This window comes from Zeus faber, assembly GCF_960531495.2.
Source record: "Zeus faber genome assembly, chromosome: 19".
NCBI classification, from domain to species: Eukaryota; Metazoa; Chordata; class Actinopteri; order Zeiformes; family Zeidae; genus Zeus; species Zeus faber.
The window spans coordinates 19,149,005-19,168,497 of record NC_137206.1 but is presented as its reverse complement, the minus strand read 5'-3'; the positions used below and the strand labels follow the sequence as shown (position 1 = coordinate 19,168,497).

General features: G+C 45.4%; 1 protein-coding gene across 2 annotated transcripts in view; it reads right to left on the bottom strand.

Moving 5' to 3' along the window:
* The window catches only part of map3k22 (mitogen-activated protein kinase kinase kinase 22), a 41,879-nt gene that overhangs the window by 9,468 nt on the left and 12,918 nt on the right, over positions 1–19,493 (bottom strand). For both annotated transcript variants that reach the window (XM_080020286.1, XM_080020287.1), the window contains exons 4-12: positions 16,060–16,169; positions 14,751–14,788; positions 9,879–9,978; positions 9,390–9,509; positions 9,052–9,166; positions 7,109–7,242; positions 6,039–6,112; positions 4,241–4,302; positions 1,811–1,882 (exon numbers count right to left, since the gene is read on the bottom strand). In XM_080020286.1, the coding sequence (XP_079876412.1) occupies positions 1,811–1,882; positions 4,241–4,302; positions 6,039–6,112; positions 7,109–7,242; positions 9,052–9,166; positions 9,390–9,509; positions 9,879–9,978; positions 14,751–14,788; positions 16,060–16,169 (825 nt within the window). The remainder of the gene's footprint in view (positions 1–1,810; positions 1,883–4,240; positions 4,303–6,038; positions 6,113–7,108; positions 7,243–9,051; positions 9,167–9,389; positions 9,510–9,878; positions 9,979–14,750; positions 14,789–16,059; positions 16,170–19,493) is intronic.

Genomic DNA, 19,493 nt, shown 5'->3' with positions numbered 1-19,493 from the left:
GCGAAAGCAGGCAGAGAACATTTGGACTGAATCTCATTTCAAGCATTTTGGGAAAATATGTGAAAATGAAGCAGTAATTAATTAACTAACTAAATTAATTAGTTAATTAACTAAAGGTAAAATCAACTTTATAGCTGCAAACAAATCTGATCAGATAGGAGTAATGGTGTGTGCGTGTGTGTCTCAACCTCAAATCTCAACACAGTTTCACCTCCAGATGGATCAGAATGCACGCTCAATCTTGACGGAAGAAGAAAAAAAAAGCTTGCTTGTTTCGTGTGTTTGTTTGACACGAGAATTAATTGTCATGTTGGTCATTTTTTTTTTTTTAATATTGACAAGGGTTTATTTTTCATCACTTATATTATATAATTATATTATATCATTTAAGTGCACACACACACACACACACACACACACACACACACAATACCCTACATCTACATCTGTATCATTCGTGCGATCTACTTCACACTTGGCATGTGTGTTACTGGGGACCCAAGGATGTGCGGCATCGAATTTGGACACGCGACACTTGTAATATCGCTCTGTGCAGCAGCGGGGCAGGACTTCAGGGCTCTGTGACTGAGACACAAAGAGAGGTGGCCAGCAGTGTTGGCAGGTCAAGCAAGCGTCCGATGAAGGGACTAAGAATGAGTGCCGCTTTCTCCGCAATGTTGTTTATGAAGAGGTGCTGACGAGATTAAGTATTTACAGTCCTCATAAACAGGCCTGAATCACTGACAGAAGAGCCTCTTTTTTTCTTGCAAAGTTGTCCTTACATTTTGTTGAACCGCGCCATTAAAATGTCTTAGAATGTCTTCAATTTTGAACAGGCAGATACTAGGAGTTTCAAAGTATCACACACTCTGCTTTCAAGGCACTGGCCACTAGTGACGATACAGTGCCGGATCTCCTCCATTGACTTGAATGGCTTCCACAGAGCCAGTGAACCAATGTATGAGGCTTAAGCACTGGTTATACCTTCACACTCTGCACGGGTGGCGCACAACGCCGTGTCCTGCCCGCGCAGAGAGCCCAGGGGGTTTATAGCTGACAGATTGTCCGTTGCAGCATTCTCAAAAACCTTGGGGGAGGCAGTAGAGAGAAAGTACCGTGCAAAGCAGGAAGTAGAAAACGAAGACGACCCTAGACAGCGACGATGGGTGCGCGCACAGAACTGCACAGCTTGTGCCGAGGAGCTGTTCGTGGTGCTTGAATCGACAAAAGCGCTGAAAAGGAGAAAAGGAGCTGGTCTGTCTGGTTGAACCCATGTCCTGCTCAGCATCCTATTACAGAGGAACTGACTGAACCGTTCCATTCTGGAAAGGAACGGTCTGTTCAAGAGTCACTAAGTGTGCAATTATTCTCCCTCATTGCAAGACTCTCTAAAAATAAACAGCACATAAATACCAATAAAAACCTTACCTTTTTATTTGTAAGCTGAACTTTAAAACGACCCTGTTCCTTGACGATAAAATCACTAAACCTGGGTGGGCCATTTGCTATACTCTTTAGTCTCTGCATCAAGAAGTAATAAGTAGACTTTGAATTTCTGACTCGTGCTGGGGATCAATGTTGTCCAACATATTGGAAATGAAAACAGCAAAACACAGATCTCCCGTCGTTTCCAGGGAACGCCCTCCATGTTCAAATCTTGGTCCCTATGCGCCACGGCACCACCCCCTGGCGACGCCATTTGCATCACGCGCTCCCTTGCACACGGGGCAAGTACGAACCTGGCTTTAAGGATGTGTGTTGCTGTGGAGCATCATAATGTACATTAACATCCTATCACAGCGTTTCTTACCGTCGCCGTAGTCCTTGCTGCGATTGGGCAACTGGAACTGTCGAGGGAACGTCCCTCCCTTCCCATGTCGACCTGAATGGGGAGTAGTGAAAGAAAAACAAACAAAAACAAAAAAAACAAAAAAACAAACAAAAAAAACAGCCGTCAGACGGAGGAAACGACACGGTTTCTGGAGGGTGACACCCTGATTCAATATCCACTTCACAAGTACTCTGCTTGAATTAAACTCCTTTCAATTTCCATGTCAGAATCGCAGGTTTGAACCGCTCCTCGAAGCCAAGTTTTTATTTACGCAAACATTTTTTCCAGCGCAAATCGCTCCGAGTTGTCTTGCCAGGTCGGGCCACGTCCAAAGGCGTCCGAGGGCTTCTTGTCAAGGCATCTGAACCGGAGCCATGTTATTGCCCTCCCAAAAAAAAAAGAAAAAAAAGAAAAGAAAAGCTGCTCATGCGCTAGCGTAGAGCAGTAACTGGAGGCAGGTGGTGAGGCGGGAGAAAGGACCGCTGACGCACACTAAACGCAGAACTAATGGAGCCGCTCACAATTGAAAGCAGCTGTTCTGTCAGATGACTGCCTCCCCTGCGCTGTTTTTTTTTGCGGCCGTATCCCATGGTGACGGGGGGGGGGGGGGGGTTATTTTTTGTTTCTGGCAGCGCGGGACGGAGAGGAAAAATCTACTCACTCACTCAGCGAATGGTAAACAAACACTGCAGCTTTTTGGGCAGGAAGGGCCCACACAGCCTTACATCGGGGACGGGGACGGGGGGGGGGGGGGAGGTGCGTTCAGCTGGAGAGTGGATAAACCTCCAGCTCTGCGCAGACATGCTTGTCCCGCTCTATCGTGCGACGCCCCACCGCGGCGTTTCTCGCAGCGTGGCGGTGTGCTCGATGCGAGCAGATTGGAGAGACGGTCTGGTTCCCGCTCTCCAGAGGGAAACCCTGCTGCTCGCCAGGATTAGTGCGGAGTAATCAGCACACTCGGCCTTTTTTGATCTGTGTTCTGAGGAAAAGGGACGACACGGGGGGGGGGGGGGGGGGTGCAAGACTCAGGCAATTCGGTCACAATGAACCACAATGTTTTAAATGACGCGGGAGTCTGGAGTCACGCAGGGCAAATACATAGCTGCTGGTTGGTGGTGACTGGGTGACCGCAGCCGGGCACGCCGACGCTCACCGGCTCTTGATCCACAAAGGAAAAGAGCCGGGAGCGTTGAGCCCAATGAGCTCCTCGCGTTTAAATTCGGTGAGTGGGCGAGCGAGAGACCCCGACCTGACCCGAGTCAGAGTGAATCTTCCGACTCGCAAACTGACAAACCGAACCGATAGAGCAGAACGGATGTGGGGGGGAAAAGGTCACGACGTTTGGCACCGTTCGTACTGAACGTGACCATTTTACGCTTTCGCATTCCGCAAAGATAAACGATGGTGAGCGCATTAAGTGATTCTTGTGAGAATTCCATTCCCGACACGGAGCCCAAACCGCCTATTCTGACGGCCGTTCATCGCTCGTCGGAAGTCGAGCCGTCGCTCCCCGTGGGTCACGCCGACTGAATAAACTGAACGACAGGTCGGAGAATTGGAATGACTTTTTTTTTTTTTTTTTTAAACCTTGTCACTTGTCAAGAACCGAATCTCAAAGAAAAAGAAAAAAAAAAAAAAAAAAAAGACCAACCTTTCACTTGACCAGGAGTGTAAAAGACGAGAAGGCTCTAGTCTCAAGGTAGAAACGTGCAAGAGTCGTGTTTCCAATAAAAGCTAAGTGACCACAATTTTTTTTTTTAATAAATAATAATAATAATAATTATTTAAAAAGGTTGTGAGATAAGAGGAGATGAAAGCGAGAGCAGCACTGACGGGGGACGGACAAAGGGCAGGCGGCGGAGGAGGAATATAAATGGCAGAAAGCGCAGGGAGAGTTATGATACCATTACACCATCCTGCTCTCCTTTCATCACCCCGGGGGTATTAGACACAAAATATAGCTTTCCTCACTATCAGTCATTTTGGGGATAGATAGAACACCCCCTCCCCCGTGACACCACAGAACATTGTCGTCTCTCCTCTTCTTAAGTCGCCTCTGGGGTGTGTTTGGTTCATTGTGGACATAATTTAGACTCGGTTTACAACTTCATATATATTAAAAAAAAAAAAAAAAACACACACACACACACACACAAGGCTGTGAGGCTACAAATAAAAGTGAAAACAGAGCCACAGCCAAGGGGCGAGCTTCTTCTTTTTTTTTTAATCTATTAATCAATGCATATATTTATTTGCCTCTTATTTGTATTCTCCACCACACATACTGACCTACTATAAACTCCAAAGAAATGGAATGAAAATGATATTGCACACAACCCACAACCACAACCTTCCGCTGCAGGTTTTTCCCTCTCTCTCTCTCTCTCTCTCTCTCTCTCTCTCTCTCACCTTTGTATTCGTAGTTGAGGTTCATGTAATTGTTGTCGCGGTTGTTCTGCGAGAACGGGGGACTGGAACGAGAGGAGAGAGGAGAAAGGAGGGGAAGGAGTGAAAAATGACAGCGTGTTTCAGTTCAGTTTGCTTATCTTCAAGGAGAGTCTGGCTCTGGGTGCTGGCCTGATTCTCACTTCGTGAGCATACAGCAGAGAAAAAAAGCTTCAATTGTTGACGCCGAAATGACGCCATCACAAAAACGAGCCTTCATGCAGTGAGGCACATGCTTTTGTAAAATCACCCTAATTAAACTGCTGAACATCTTAAACAAGTAAGAGAATACGCTATACCATATAAATCAGATCTATTCAACAACATCCTGTTTGGGTCTGATTTTAAACTTGTTCCCAACTTCAGGTACCTTTTTTTTTTTTCTTGGACCGGAGGGGCCTCTTGTTAAACAATGCAGAAGAAAATGCACAAATACCCAAAACGCTTAATCGTTTGAGGATATTATGCTCTCTCAGAGCGTCTTACACTGATTATGCATAGCCATATGCTCGTTATTGTTTTTGAATTACTTTCAGCGATCAGTTAATCACAGTTCATCACATAATAATTTTGGACAATTTATCTATGAACAAGAAACATTTGGTAACTTTGCCACCAACTTGGTCCTGTGTTTATGAACTAAACAACACATGCATTAGGTGTTTAAATAACTATTTAAAATTTTTGTGGTGTTTTTTTTTTTTTTCTCTATATGGATACCTTATTCAAAGGGCCCGTCTACTTTGATGCACCGGCAACATTTGGCCCCCGGGGTCGGCAGATTGAATAGCCCAGAGCTCAAGCAAATGACTCAATGTGAACGTGTGCGTATGTGTGTCTAACCCACAATACCACGTCACACCCCCGTGGCGCATGACGTCTCTGCTGACCACTGGGCGGAGCGGGGCACAGGACCCCCGGATCGGGGGCACTCAGGGCTGGCTCCATGCCCCATGCACCAGTGCACGTAGGGCACCAGCGCACACAGGGCGCCGTGCACCCGTGCGCGCAGGGCTCTGTGGCCCCGCGCACGGAAATGTTCCATGCACTCGTTTCCTGGCATTGTTCTGCAGGAGGGAGCCCGAGATAAGCCTTGTGCAGGTAGCGCTGGCTCCTGCTCTCTCTCTCTCTCTCTCTCTCTATCACACAATCCACTCTCACTTCTATTCTTTCTTTCCCTCCATTTCATTCCAGTCCTTCCTTTCTCCAGGTCTCCCCCTCTTCTTGCACCATTTCCCCCCCATCAGGTCTTCTTAAGTGTTCTCTCTCTCTCCTGCTGTCACCCAGAGGGTTCTACCTGCTTCTTAACTCGCCCACTCACTCATCCCCTCTCTCTCTCTCTCCCTCCTTCTTTTATTTCTCCGTGGAGTAGGATGATAATGACGGAATCCGGGTGTCCAGATAAGGGTTCCGTCGCCATGGTAACAGCGAAAGCGACCTGATTCCATTTCCTCAGAGGTGGCCGAGCAGCAGGCAGGGTCAGGGAGCTCCACAGGCCTCACTGTTCATGAACTTCACTGGGCCCCGGTGCGTGTGCGCACACGTGTGTGTGTGCGCAACATACACGTGCCAGTACATGTTTACAAGCACGTACAGGAACCGTGGCATAACATCCAATGTAATAACACAATGCAAACACGCAGAGCGCACACACACACACACACACACACACACACACACACACACACACACACACACACACACACACACACACACACACACACACACACACACACGGGTGACCTATGAGGAGGTGACCCACCTGTCCAGTGCTTGGTCTATGGATTGGCAGCTGCTTGATAGAGACGTATTTGCGCTCCCAAAGGGCTCCAGCATCTGATGGTCAGAATAACAGAGTGGAATTGAGTGGAGGTAGAAAGTCACATGGTGGGGGGTATGGGGGTATATTAACCAATATGGATTTTACAAATGTATGATGTCTATGGAACAAATTATTTTCAATGTAAATAAGTATCGGCTAAGACAAATGCTGCAAATTCAATTGAATAGGTCCTTCCACTTTAATCATCATCCAATTCTATGTAACTCAGCAAACATCTCTCTACAACCTCTACCAAACACATATTTTTGGTAAAAAGGTAAAAAATTGCGAGCAATTAATTTCAATTGTGCATGTGCAGACTTTCTCTGGGGATGAATAGATTGATGAATGACTCTTTGGGACGGATGGGTAGTTTTGGAGGTCATCCCACTGTTTTTTGGTTTTTTTTCCAAATGCCCACCCAACTGGCTTCTCTGACGCGAGAGCAGGTGACTTTTGCAGCCAAAAATCCTTGATTTAGCTTTTCTCAAAACTTGCAAATTAATTTTCAAAGTTTTATGTGTTTTCTATGCAGCAAATTCATCAGCATTGGCAAATATCACATGTTGAAGTAAAAACCTTGAGGTTTTTTTTAATTACCACCAATGTTGAAGGAGATGTTATCTCTTCCTATGTTAATACATATTCTGCATTTCACAGCACACAACTAACTGGACATATTTTAGTACTAATCGTATTTTATTCATAGAACCTTGGTCTAAAAATAGATAAATATTTAAATATATAAATATCCCCAGTAATAACTGTATAAAATGAACTTTCACTTCATCATACAGTAAGCACCAAAAAAATCAGAACACAACAGACCACTTACACGACACTTTTATGTGGTCTGTTGATTTGGACCTCTTATGTGAAAAGGTTGTGCAATTTTGCTAAATTGAGGCGATCGAATTTGAGGTTTCATTTGCATTAGTTATATCGCCAAAAAAAATAAAATAAAATAATTTTCCTGGCAGGAATAGAGTACAAGATGATTAGCTCCTCACGTTGGGGTCGAGTGTCTCAGGGATGAACTCGCCCTCGCTATGGATGCTGGTGTAGGAGCCCTGACGAGCGATCTGCTGCTGCTCCTCTGGAACGCTGCCTGGAGGGGGGGAGGTACGGCCCGTGTGGAGGGAGCCTGGTGGAGGAGGAGGAGGAGGAGGAAGCGACATAAATAACGGGGCAGAAATTGAACAAAATAAAGAAATGAGATGAGAGGGGGAAGTGGGAGTGAGCAGGGGAGGGGAAAAAAAAACAACATTGCGCTACGGTAATGTTATTCACGGGTATGAGTTCATCGGTGCCGGGTCTACAAGAAATGATTTAGCAAACCACAGCATCGTGACCTTTGACTGCAATCACAGTGAGTGAGCTGATCTCCCCCCCCATCCCCCCGTCCCCTGTCCGTCCTTGACACCGCGAAAAAGAGCCTTTGTTTACAAAGAGAACTGAAACGAGCGTGCCCAGGTGCATGATGGGAAACAGTCAATGTCACGGTAAGATGTCTAACGGACGAGGGGCAAACTTCGAGCAGCTTCCCATACTTCATCCTCTCTCTCTTCCTTTTCTTTCTTTCCGTCCTCCTCCGTCTCCCCTCTAACCTCTTCCGTCTTCTCCGCCCTCCTCTGTCCTCCTCCTTCCTCATCCATCCTCCCCTGTCCTGCCCATGTCCTCCTCTGTCCACCCGTCATTCCTCTGTCCTCCCCCGTCCTCTTCTGTCCTCCTGTGTCACCCCATCTTCCTCCGTCCTCCCCTCCTCTGCCACCCTCCTCGCCCCATGTTCCTCCGTCTTCCCCGCCCTCCTCCGTCTGCCAGACGTCGCCGAGGCGCTCGGGTCGGCATCAAATCCTCACTCGACCGTCCACTGTGGTGATTCCGCTGTCACTTCTCATCCCTCACTCTCTCTGTCTCTCCCTCTCCCCGTCATTCTCTCGCTCCCTCCCTCCGAAGGGAATTGACAGGGAGAGCGTAACTCTATACATTTTATATAACTCGCAATGGTGACAGTGTGTCGTAATTGGAGTTATATGTGAGGAATATTGGGGCTGACAGTGACTATACTATACTACATTTTCAGCTGGAACACACCATGTGCATTTGGCCACAGAATAGTGGGAGAGACAGGCCCACAATATGATTGTATATCAATATGATTCTAAAGGAATATATTGACATTTTATACATAATGAGAATTTCTACTGACGTTTCTGTATCTGGGATTCAATGCAACTGTATTTCACAGAACAAATTCAGTCCAATACAGAAATTAAATGTTTAGATTTATCTGTAACTAGTACTCTGGCATTTCATTGATGTTGAGAACCGCTGCATTCCTTCCAAACAAAGTATCGATATTACAATTTTAAAACGGATTCAGAAATTAAAACTATAGAATTGACTCGTATCAGGAAATCAATTTCTTGAACCCAGCCCCAATGTTTGCATTATAAATGTGAATATAACTTTTTCTATTAAACTGTTGTTACATTAACTGTCTTCCAAAAATCTTGGCGTCCCGATGCCTTTCTCTCCTGAGGTGGACGAGCGCTATCACCCTATTACGAGCTTATACGGAGAGAATTCCTCCATCCATCCTCCAGGTTCACAGGAAGCTGCTTGGTATGAAAGACGACGCTCGTCCTCGTCCTCGCTCTCCCCTCGTTCCCAACGTCCCCAGCGTCTCTCTGGATGTCAAAGCCATCAGCGCCGTCTCAGACCTCCTCCAATTTGCATTCTTATGGACCCGGCGTGAAGCCCATCCCTCGAGCCCCTTCATTAAACATGGCTGCCACCCGTCCAAACTCTTATTATCATTGTCGATTAAAACCGGAGGGTCACCGGCGAGGTCGGAGCGGACGGGTGGAGGGTTTCCCAACCGGACTGGAAGAAACCTTTTACGTCGGCGAGGGACGACGGATGGTTTTCGATTCCTGACGCCCAAACTCACCCGTGGAGTGTTTTCGAACCCTCTCAGAGCCCTTGAGAAGAGAGCCCTTCAAGTCTCCCAGCGACCGGGACGACCGCATCTCGCTCTGCTTGTCCCTGCTGTTCACCTGGAGATACTGCGGAAGAAAGGGGAACAGAGTGAGGGAACCAGAGAGAGGAAATGAGGACAGCGTTACATCACAGAGCGGTTACATCACCGCGTCAATCAGCGGAGAGGAAGAAATGTCTCCCGTAAAAGTTATTGATTTGACAAAACACCAGTCAGTCGTGGGGGAAATGGACTCATTCTGAAGGACTTGGTTTTTTAAAAACTCCACGGCGTGTGCTCCAGGGACTCACGTGCTGGATGTTCTTTGGGGTCTTGAGCAGGACCCTGAGGAGCCCGTTGACCCCGGTGCTGCAGCCCACCAGCAGCACAGCCCGGTCCAGGTCCTCCTGGGTCTTCAGAGGCAGCAGCATCTGGGGAGACAAGACACAACCAATCTGTCTCATATCTCTATCATCTATCTATCTATCTATCTATAGCAAATGGGAATAAATACTCAAAATGCCTGAAAAGACATGACACGTGGCAGTAAGGAGAAGTTGGAGAATATACAGCAAAACACGATTAAATAATTTTTCTATGTTCCTCATTTTATTTGACTGCAAAAGACACTTAAAGGGGGCCAGAGCATCAGAAACAATTAATTAATTTATCTTATCCTCAAAATAAATTCCTCTTATTCAGTAAAAAAAATAAAAATAAAATTAAAAAAATCCTGTTTAACAGATTAAAAAAACCTGTTTAAAATGGAGATAATTTGCTTGTTGGGGAAGATCTACTACCTCTTTGTCCGTGTAGTACATGTCCATCTGCTGGCCAAAGGCTTCGGTCACCTTCTGCAGCAGCTCCTTGATCTTCAGCGGTCTCTGGAACAGGATTATTCTGGGAAACAGAGCACCATGGGGGTCAGAGGTCACGGACATGGGAAGGGAGAGCAAGCACTTTAAAGTGAGACTCCATCAAGCTAACTAGCTGAGCGAGGTGCAGAGAGGAAGAAGCGGCAATGCAAATTATTTGTACTATATTATTAGTCCTTTATTTTGTTTTGTTTTTTGGCTGAGGAGGAGAGGAACGAATGTACCACATACTGTAGATGGAAAGGGGCATTCATCGATGAATGCCCCACATCAACGTGTGTGTATCAATGTGTACTCTCTATGTGTGTGTGTGTTTGTGTGCGTCTACATGCACGATGGAGGGTGCGTCCTCCTCCTCCTAATTGAATCCTAATATTAAAAAAAACGTACTATTTGAATGCAGAAATTGCCATTTAATTGTGTATTTCAAAAAAAATAAATAATTGATTATAAATGTTTTGGCCCACGTTAGGGAATCAATTCACATGTGATGAGCAATAACGTTCAATATAAGTTTTGGTAACGGTGTGCACCGACGGAATGTCCTATAGTGCAGAGGTTCCCAAGCACTGGCTCGAGCCGGGCACTCGCCACCGGGCCGTGACAACACCGGCGGGATTTTTTCAGGAGCCATCTGGGATTTTCTCCGCAGCGGAGAAGCAGCAGGAAACAGAGTAAATGAAATGCATCTAGAGTTTTTATTTGCTTTGTTAATTTGAATATTAAAAACAATAAAGCATACTAATTCAAATGGGATAATAGAGGAATGTCTGCCGCCCTAGTGTGCGTCAGAGCTTGCCGCGTGTGCCTTGAGAATTTATCAAATTCCACTTAAAAAATTTGTAATGGAAATTAGCTCTCACAATTCTCACAACAATCATTTAATTCCGACAAAATTATTTATTTTTGGGGAATTCAAAGTGTCAATTAGTCACATTACTAGAATTCCTCAGTAATTATTTTCAGTTTATGAGTGGAAGATTCACTTTCGCTCATCTTAAAAGATTTGTTTGCTCCAAATTAATCGTCTGTGAGTCCTGCATCATTATCTTTTAATAGGCCATTATAATAGTTAAATGATTAATAGTTAAAACAGTTAAATGTTTCTGATGTTAAGTGGTTAGCATGATAGTGGTTTAGTGCCGTGGAAATATTTCATAGTAAATAGTGAGCCATGGCAGAAAGAAGATTGAGAAAAACTAGTGTAGGGAGCACATGTACATCTGTGCTGTATATACTGTATACATGCAATATGTGTTTGCGTGTGTGTGTGTGTGTGTGTGTTTGTGCGCGCGCCACTGTTTCAACACCACCGCTGCCTCTGAACGGAGCCGGCACAAAGGCAGATGGGAAACTTCCTGAGAGGAAGAGGGGGACGAGGGAGGATAAGAGGGAGAGAGAGGGGAACGAGAGGGGGAAATGTGGAGCGGCAGCAGAATCAGCAGGAAGTGAGTCTTTCCCTCCTCTCTTAAAAAAGAGCGACAGAGTGAAATAGAAACAAAGACAGACTTGCAGAGGTAGAGGTGGAGGGGGGTGCCGAAAGAGATGACGAAGGAGGGCAGAACGAGTCAAAGAAAGAGAGGGAGGTAGAGAGAGAGAAAAACGACAGAGACAACCTCACAAAAAGTCAAAGAAAAAGAGAGAAAGATACAAAGATGGAGAGTGTGAGAACAATAGAGAGAGAGAATGAAGGAGACAACATGACAGGATGATTCAAAAAAGAGAGGGAGAGGGAGAGAATGAAGTAGACAACCTGACAGAAAGAGTCAAAAAGAGAGTAGGAGTCCCCTCGCCAGTCTACTCTTCTTCACCTCCTCTGTTCTCTCATTCTAGCACCCCTCCACCCTCTCTCTTTTGAAGAAATCTTCCGCCCGCCACTATCTCTCCCCGTTCGGAGCATTATGATAACCCCTCCGCCCCCCTCCCTTTATCTTAATTACTGCTTATTGGTGCCCAACTTGACAAGAAAGAGGATTCTGGGAATGGGGTGAGGAGGGGTGAGCAGGAGGCTTGAGATCAGAGGGCAAGAAAGCAGCAGCAGCAGCGCTACAAAATCTCCGTTTATACCCCACGATGAGGGGTCCGATAACAGCCTGAAGGGCGATGCTGCTCTAAAACGATTTGTCTTTTTCTCTCTCTCCAAAACGCACGCACACGCACACACAAAAAAAAACCAGCATGGCACGCACAATGTAGAAGGTGTCCATTCACATACACTTCCATAGTGGCCATCTATGACCTTTTTATCCACACATGCTCATGCACGCACGCACGCACGCGTCTGGCAAATCCACGGGGACCCGGACCAAGTGGAAGAGACAGACCCAACTCCGCCCCCCCTCCCCGACGCCTGCCAATGAAAAGAGAGAGCCCATCCAATCAGGTTCCAGCGTGTGAATCCCCACGCCGGTGAACCCAACCACGACAATACCGGTCACTCTGTCGTATTGTGACAAATTACTTAAAAGTCCGAGTGAGATCGGAAAATGCCTTCACTTTGGAGACAAATCGAAATGTTGTTTGAGGTTGCGGTTAGTATGTTGTTGTCAAGTCATGTTGCAAAAATGTGTTTTTTTGTGGGATGTGAAAATGGGATCTCGGGTCAAGCCACCGAGGAGGGGGCGGTCCTCAGTTTAAGTGACGGATGGAAGCAGGCGTTGCTACTGTATGGAGACGTGCTGTCAACCACGTTTCTTGGTGCGATGCTCATTTCTAATGCTAGGTCCCCAGTACAAGGCAATAGATGTCAGTTTTTATCATCAATATTTTTGCCAAAATATTTTTCATGCCTACTGGAAACTACCAATACATCGATATTTAGATATTGGCAAAATCAAATATCACAATATTTAACCAAAATTGTTGTCTCATCACAATATTGATATTAAATCGATATTTCCCCCAGCCATGGGTGGCATTAATTGCAAAAAGGTAGAAGAAACATAAACTTATTTTTGGTAATACCGATTATGCCAAAATGACTACACAGCAGAGACGTATATTCATGCATTTATATTTCACTTGGACTTCAGGAGAGGGACGGTGGTTTTAGTTTGTGGACAGTACGTGTGAAATCATGTGTCATGTCAAATAGCCCCTCCCCCAAATATGTGACAAAATTCCCTCCTACGCGGCTTTAAAAAACATTTATTTATTTATTTTCAAACCAGATCGGGGTCGCAGAGTGAGGCTGAACCGGGATTTTGAAAAGGACGCAGATGCCCAAAAAAGCAGTCTTTGAAATTTTGTGAATGGCGTCTCCGAGAACGAGCTCTTCTCTTCTCTGTCGGCTCCAAGAAAGCAGTGTGGTGCAAAGCGAGAGAGCGAGAGAGAGAGAGAGAGAGAGAGAGAGAGAGAGAGAGAGAGAGAGAGAGAGAGAATGTGTGTGAGGGAGAAAAGAGTGTGTGACAGTGTGAGACAGCGAGAGGGAGGAACATGAAAAACCTTTCCCCGGCAGTCACCAATTATGGCTGTGAAAACGGGAGAGGTCCGGTGTGACTCTGTCATTCTGCTGCTCCTCTTTCTCTTCTTTCTTGTCTGTTTCTCACTTCCAACCGTCACTTTACAGCCTCGCTGAACTCCTCGTCCAGTTCTCCGTTGTGTTGCGGTGTTGTTTTGAGGTAGCGATTCTGGTCGGTCCCAGCAACGAAAGGATCAGTTATTTTATTTTCATTTTTTTTCCCCCAGATTCGGTTCTGCGCGACTCACTCGGTAAAATGAGTTGTATTTTTTTTCCCTGCCAGACTGACTCTTTGTTTTGTTCATTTGATTCAGTTGGTGTGACGCGCAGTGAACTTCCTGTGAACTTCTCGCTGTTACCGTGCCGTGAACGAATGAAACAATCAACTCTTTTGTCGGAGCGACTCCCGACTCCCTCGAAAGATTCGTAACGAACGGATCGTTCTGGAGCCTCCCGTCGGCGGGCTGGTTCTGGCTCATTTCACTCTGCTTCTTTGTTAGGTCGAGCATGTCATCGCATCCTCACAAGAGTTTGTACGCAGCTCCCTCCGGAGACCGGGACGAATGGGGACACGTCCGTTCGTCCCCGTGCATTCTGGACACTACCCAGAGTTCCTTGCTTCACGCCCTTTCGAGACCCAGTGTGCCCCCGGAGAGCGTCCATACAAGGAGCCGATCCGTAGAACCCTGTGCCGCAGCCGTTCTGAAGCGGAGGGTCGATGAAGTCTCTAAGGGCTTTATTATGTGCGGTGTACCGGGCTCGGCTCGGCTTCGAAAGCGCTCCGAGATGGTAAACAAACTGCAGGGCACCTTGGGCAAAACCACTCCCCACCTCCACCCCCCGAAAAAAATAAAAATAAAGTAAAGATAAAATAAGCCAGCAGCTCGTAAGACTGTCTCCAGACGCAGAGTTACTGGAACCTTGTCCGACGCGCTGCCTCTAGAGAACGCCTAACACGGGAGGGAGGACGGAGAGCGTGAAGGAGCGAGAGAGAGAGAGAGAGAGAGAGAGAGAGAGAGAGAGAGAGAGAGAGAGAGAGAGAGAGAGAGAGAGAGAGAGAGAGAGAGAGAGAGAGAATCAATACAGACTTTGCCTGGGAGACTGTGCCTACCACTCGGTTCTCTATCTCTAACTGAAGCCACGGCTAAATGTCAAGGCAGAAAATTGTCCCTGGTACGTTGCTGCGAGTCCCGCAACATGACAGAATCCCCCCCAAAACACACGCACATGCACACATGCACACGCATACACACACACACACACACACACACAAAGAAAAAGATGAACCGAGGTCTGGAAAGAGAGCAGTCGAAAAATAACGAGTGTTTGAGACGTACCGCTTCTCTCTCTCATGCTCCAGCTTGACTCTCAGATCCTGTGGAAGGGGAAAAGAAAACAACAGAGACGAGAGGAGTTGGAGCGGTGGAAATTTTCAACAGATTCACAGCCTTTTGGCGGACATAGATAGCTCATTTCGGTTATAAAAATAAGATGTGCAAGGGATTCCTAGACCTGGTGTCTTTCTTACATGGCGTCATTCCCTTTGCCTTGTGATTGTTGTGGTTGGGCGGTTACCGTCGATAATATTGTTGGGAAATCCAGGCAGTTATAGAACTGCAATTACCTACAATCTAACTATACACAGATTATACACTGTATGTGTATAGTGTATATTTTATAATTATTGGGAAAAAATGTTGTTGTGTTGAGTTGAGCATTCAAGACGAATTTGGTCGTTCACAGAAGTTCGAAGATAAATAAAGAAAAAATAACTAGCCTGTTTACCAATATTATTTAATGGGTCTATTGCCAGGCTGAAGCAGAGACAGTTATTTACTTTGGAGTGACTTGTGTGTGTGTGTGTGTGTAGACACAGTATATGTGTTGTGTATGCAGCGTTGGTAACTAAGCACAATTTATCAGACGCCACCAAGTCTGAGACATTATTTTTTCCACACCTAAAACTGCACAACTTAAGCTTATCTTTTATTGTCACACACACACACACACACACACACACACACACACACACACACACACACACACACACACACACACACACACACACACACACACACACACACACACACACACACACACACACACACACACACCCTTTCCCCATTTTTCTATGCTGCCTTACTGTACAGACCACCGCACCCTCAAATTCCTAACTGTGGCATTCCTAAATATTCCTAAATTCCTAAATATTAAGAATGAAGCTGCTCGAAACTGGATCCTATTAGCCAGCAACTACACACTGTGGGGTCAACTAGGGTGAAAAAAATAAAACTCTATGACCACCTTAGATCTACACAGGTGCAAAAAGTCCAATACAGAACAACATTTTTGACTGAACAGCCTATTATTGATCATTTGACCATATTTTGGGGATGATAGATATTTACAGGGGAAATATTTGAGAAACAATAAGTATTAATCTGGATATTATGACATTAGGCATTGGTGAGAACATCTAGAACAGTCTGAAGTTCCAAAAAACGACCCCTCATTTAACCATATCCCGATACTACGATAACTAAAACCCCAGACAATATATCACAATATCGATATTAAAATGATATATCGGCAAGCGCTATGTGACTGTACAGTATTTTGAAACTTGTAGTGTGGTTTGGGATGTACCTGTTTGTAGGGCAGCGCTCTGCTCTTGGGCTTGTGGCTGTTCTGCTGTGAGTAGCAGCGTCCCAGCGCCGCCAGGTCCTTCATGATGGAGTTCAGAGCCTCCTCGTCATCTGGGGAACGATGTATGAAATAAATAAACACACAGGATAAACACAACTCTCTGACAGTAAAATAAATGCAAGTCTGCATTGTTAATCAAAGATACAGTAAGTAACAAAATCAATACGTGTAATCTCAAATCAATATAGAAAAGAAAAAGATGTCACCAGTATCTAGGCAGAACTGGACACCTCCTTTTTGTGAGGAATCATCAGCTAGCAAATAAATCCAGTGAAACAGGCCCTGAACTATTGTGCATATCATTATTTTAGATCAGGCTAATAATTAAAGACCAATAATTCAAGAGAAATAATGATCATAATCAAATGATCAAAATCATTTGCTGAGAAATGATCGTGATCCTTCCAAGGTCTAAATTGATAACCTAAAACTGCAATTTAGTTTAGTATTTACCTATATTTACTATTTGGTTCTAGTGTAAGGCACTTTGAGTTGCATGTTGTGTATGAAAAGTGCTATACAAATAAAGGTTCTTTTTATTATTATTTATTGTTATTACGATAGTTGTCGTTTAGATTTTGATGATTATTATTCTCCTCTGCAATTTTCGTCTTACCTGCTTGACATTGGCGGGGCTTTTCAGTTGATATTTGATCTCTTTTGCTCTGTTTGTAAATTAAGGAATTCATGGACTCTAAACGTGTCGGAAAATTAGGCCCCGGAAAAGTATAAATAATCACAGACGACGTCACGACATCATGGTTGCCCAACACGGCACCAAGCGGTCACCTGTCCGTCACTGAGAGTGCAGCTCTATTTCCACAGACAACACGGGAAACTGTATATACCAAACATGACTAAACACTGGACCCTGTGTATTGATGCCTGCAGCATTATTATTATTATTATTATTATACCATTTAATTTTAAGTGTGTGTTGTTGTTACTCTTTGTCCCAAAATTCAATCCGCAATATTTATAGTCCAGTAAAACCTGTTAATTAGCATCTTGAGTACCATTTATTTTCTTGTTTCCTACTGATGCCAGTTAAGTCCAAAAAAGAACATTTAACGCTATTTGTTTTGTGAGATATAGACACATAACTCCACTCTGTTTCAGTCTTTACGCTGCGCTTTCACTCGTGTTTCTGCCGACAAAAGGCCCACACCTGTCTTGTGACTTCCGTCCGCAGAGTTTCCACTCCCATCCAACGTAATATCCCATAAGGTACCATCCCCTCCGTCAAACACCCAGATAAAAATAAACTCTCCTGCGCTTGGCGGTTTCCCGTGGAGCCGCAGCCGCGGACCTGAGGTTTTACTTTTATTTTTTCCCTTCGAAGAACAAAGTAAAAGATGGAGAGTTGATATGCCGAACGAAGGCTTGTATCTTCCTCTTCTGTACACACCACTCTCAGTCTTTGAAAGAGAAAGTGATTAATAATGCAAAATGTGTGTGTGTGTGTGTGTGTGTGTGTGTGTGTGTGTGTGTGTGTGTGTGTGTGTGTGTGTGTGTGTGTGTGTGTGTGTGTGTATGTATGTATAGGAGTGTGAAGCCCCGCAGGTCAGTCATTCAGTGCTTCAAAGGGAACGGGGAAGAAGTACTTTAACTTTGCACCGATCAACCACAACATTAAAACCACTGACAGGTAAAGTGAATAATATTGATCATCTAATTCCAGTGGCACCTGTCAAGGGGTGGGAAATACTAGAACAGTCACATCTTGAAGTTGATGTGTTGGAAGCAGGAAAAATGGGCAAGCGTAAGGATCTGAGCGACTTTGACAAGGGACAAATTGTGATGGTTAGACGATTGGGTCAGAGCATCTACAAAACGGCAGGCCTTGTGGGATGTTCCCAGGACAACCGGTGAACCAGCGACAGGGTCACTGATGTGTTTGGGGAGCGAAGTCTAGCCTGTCTGGTCTGATCCCATAGAAGAGCTACTGTAGCACAAATTGCTGAAAAGGTTAATGGCGCTATGATAGAAAGGTGTCAGAACACACAGTGCATCACAGCTTGCTGCGCATGAGGCTGCAAAGCCGCAGACCGAGTGTCCATGCTGATCCCCGTCCAGCGTTGCAAGCGCCTACCATGGGAACGTGAGCATCAGAACTGGACCATGGAGCAATGGAAGAAGGTGGCCTGGTCTGATGAATCATGTTTTTTGTTTTTTTTTACATCATGTGGACGGCCGGGTGTGTGTGCGTTGTTTACCTAGAGAAGAGATGGCACCAGGATGCACTATGGGAAGAAGGCAAGCTGGCGGAGGCAGAGTAATGCTCTGGGCAATATTCTGCTGGGAAACCATAGGTCCTGGCATTCATGTGGATGTGACACGTAGTATTCCCTGACGGCAGTGGCCTCTTCAGCAGGATGCTGAAGAGGCCACTGCCACAGTGTGCCCTGCCACACTGCGCAAATTGTTCAGGAATGGTTTGAGGAACATGACAAAGGGTTCAAGCTGTTGACTTGGCCTCCAAATTCCCCAGATCTCAATCCGATCGAGCATCTGTGAGATGTGCTGGAACAACAAGCCCCATCCATGGGGCCCCTCCTTGGAACTTGCTGCTAACGTCTTGGTGCCAGATACCACAGGACACCTTCAAAGGTCTTGTGGAGCCCATGCCTTGACGGGTCAGAGCTGTTTTGGCGGCACAAGGGGGATCTACACAATATTAGGCAGGTGGTTTTAATGTTGTGGCTGATTGATGTATATCAACAGGGAGACTCTCAGAAAACACTTCTTCAGATGAAATGAGCTTTTCCTTGATCAGACAACCATCTTCTCTTCTTTTATTCTTCTCCAAACACTGTGCAGTCTACTGATTATATTGAGTCTATTGATGAGAGTATTCCAACACTAGATCTGAGCCAGCATTAGTAGTTTGAAATGCATCAATTACCCAGGAAAAAAAGGGCTTTAAAATATTGCTAAATGTTTTTTGCAGTGGCAGTCAATAGGAGACGCTAGAAGGTGAATTCTCCATCCATTGAAGTTCCTCTTCTCTACCCCGCGCACGCACACGCGCACACGCACACGCACACACACACACACACACACACACACACACACACACACACACACACACACACACACACACACACACACATCCATATGAAGAGGCACTAATAGGGCCAATTATCTGACTGTGGAGGCTTTGCCGTGAAGGCAGAGTGGTTGACCTGGTGACCGAGCCCTGCAATGGATTCACAAACACACCGTTCCCCAGCGAACCGAAAAAGTAATAAAAAGACAAAAAAGAAAACCATGCCAAGTTTCTCTACGTTGAACACAAACAGCACCAGCAGGAAAGATGGCATTCCATTTCTAAAGAAAGGAGAGTTCCCTCTATCTAAAACACCTCCGGAGAT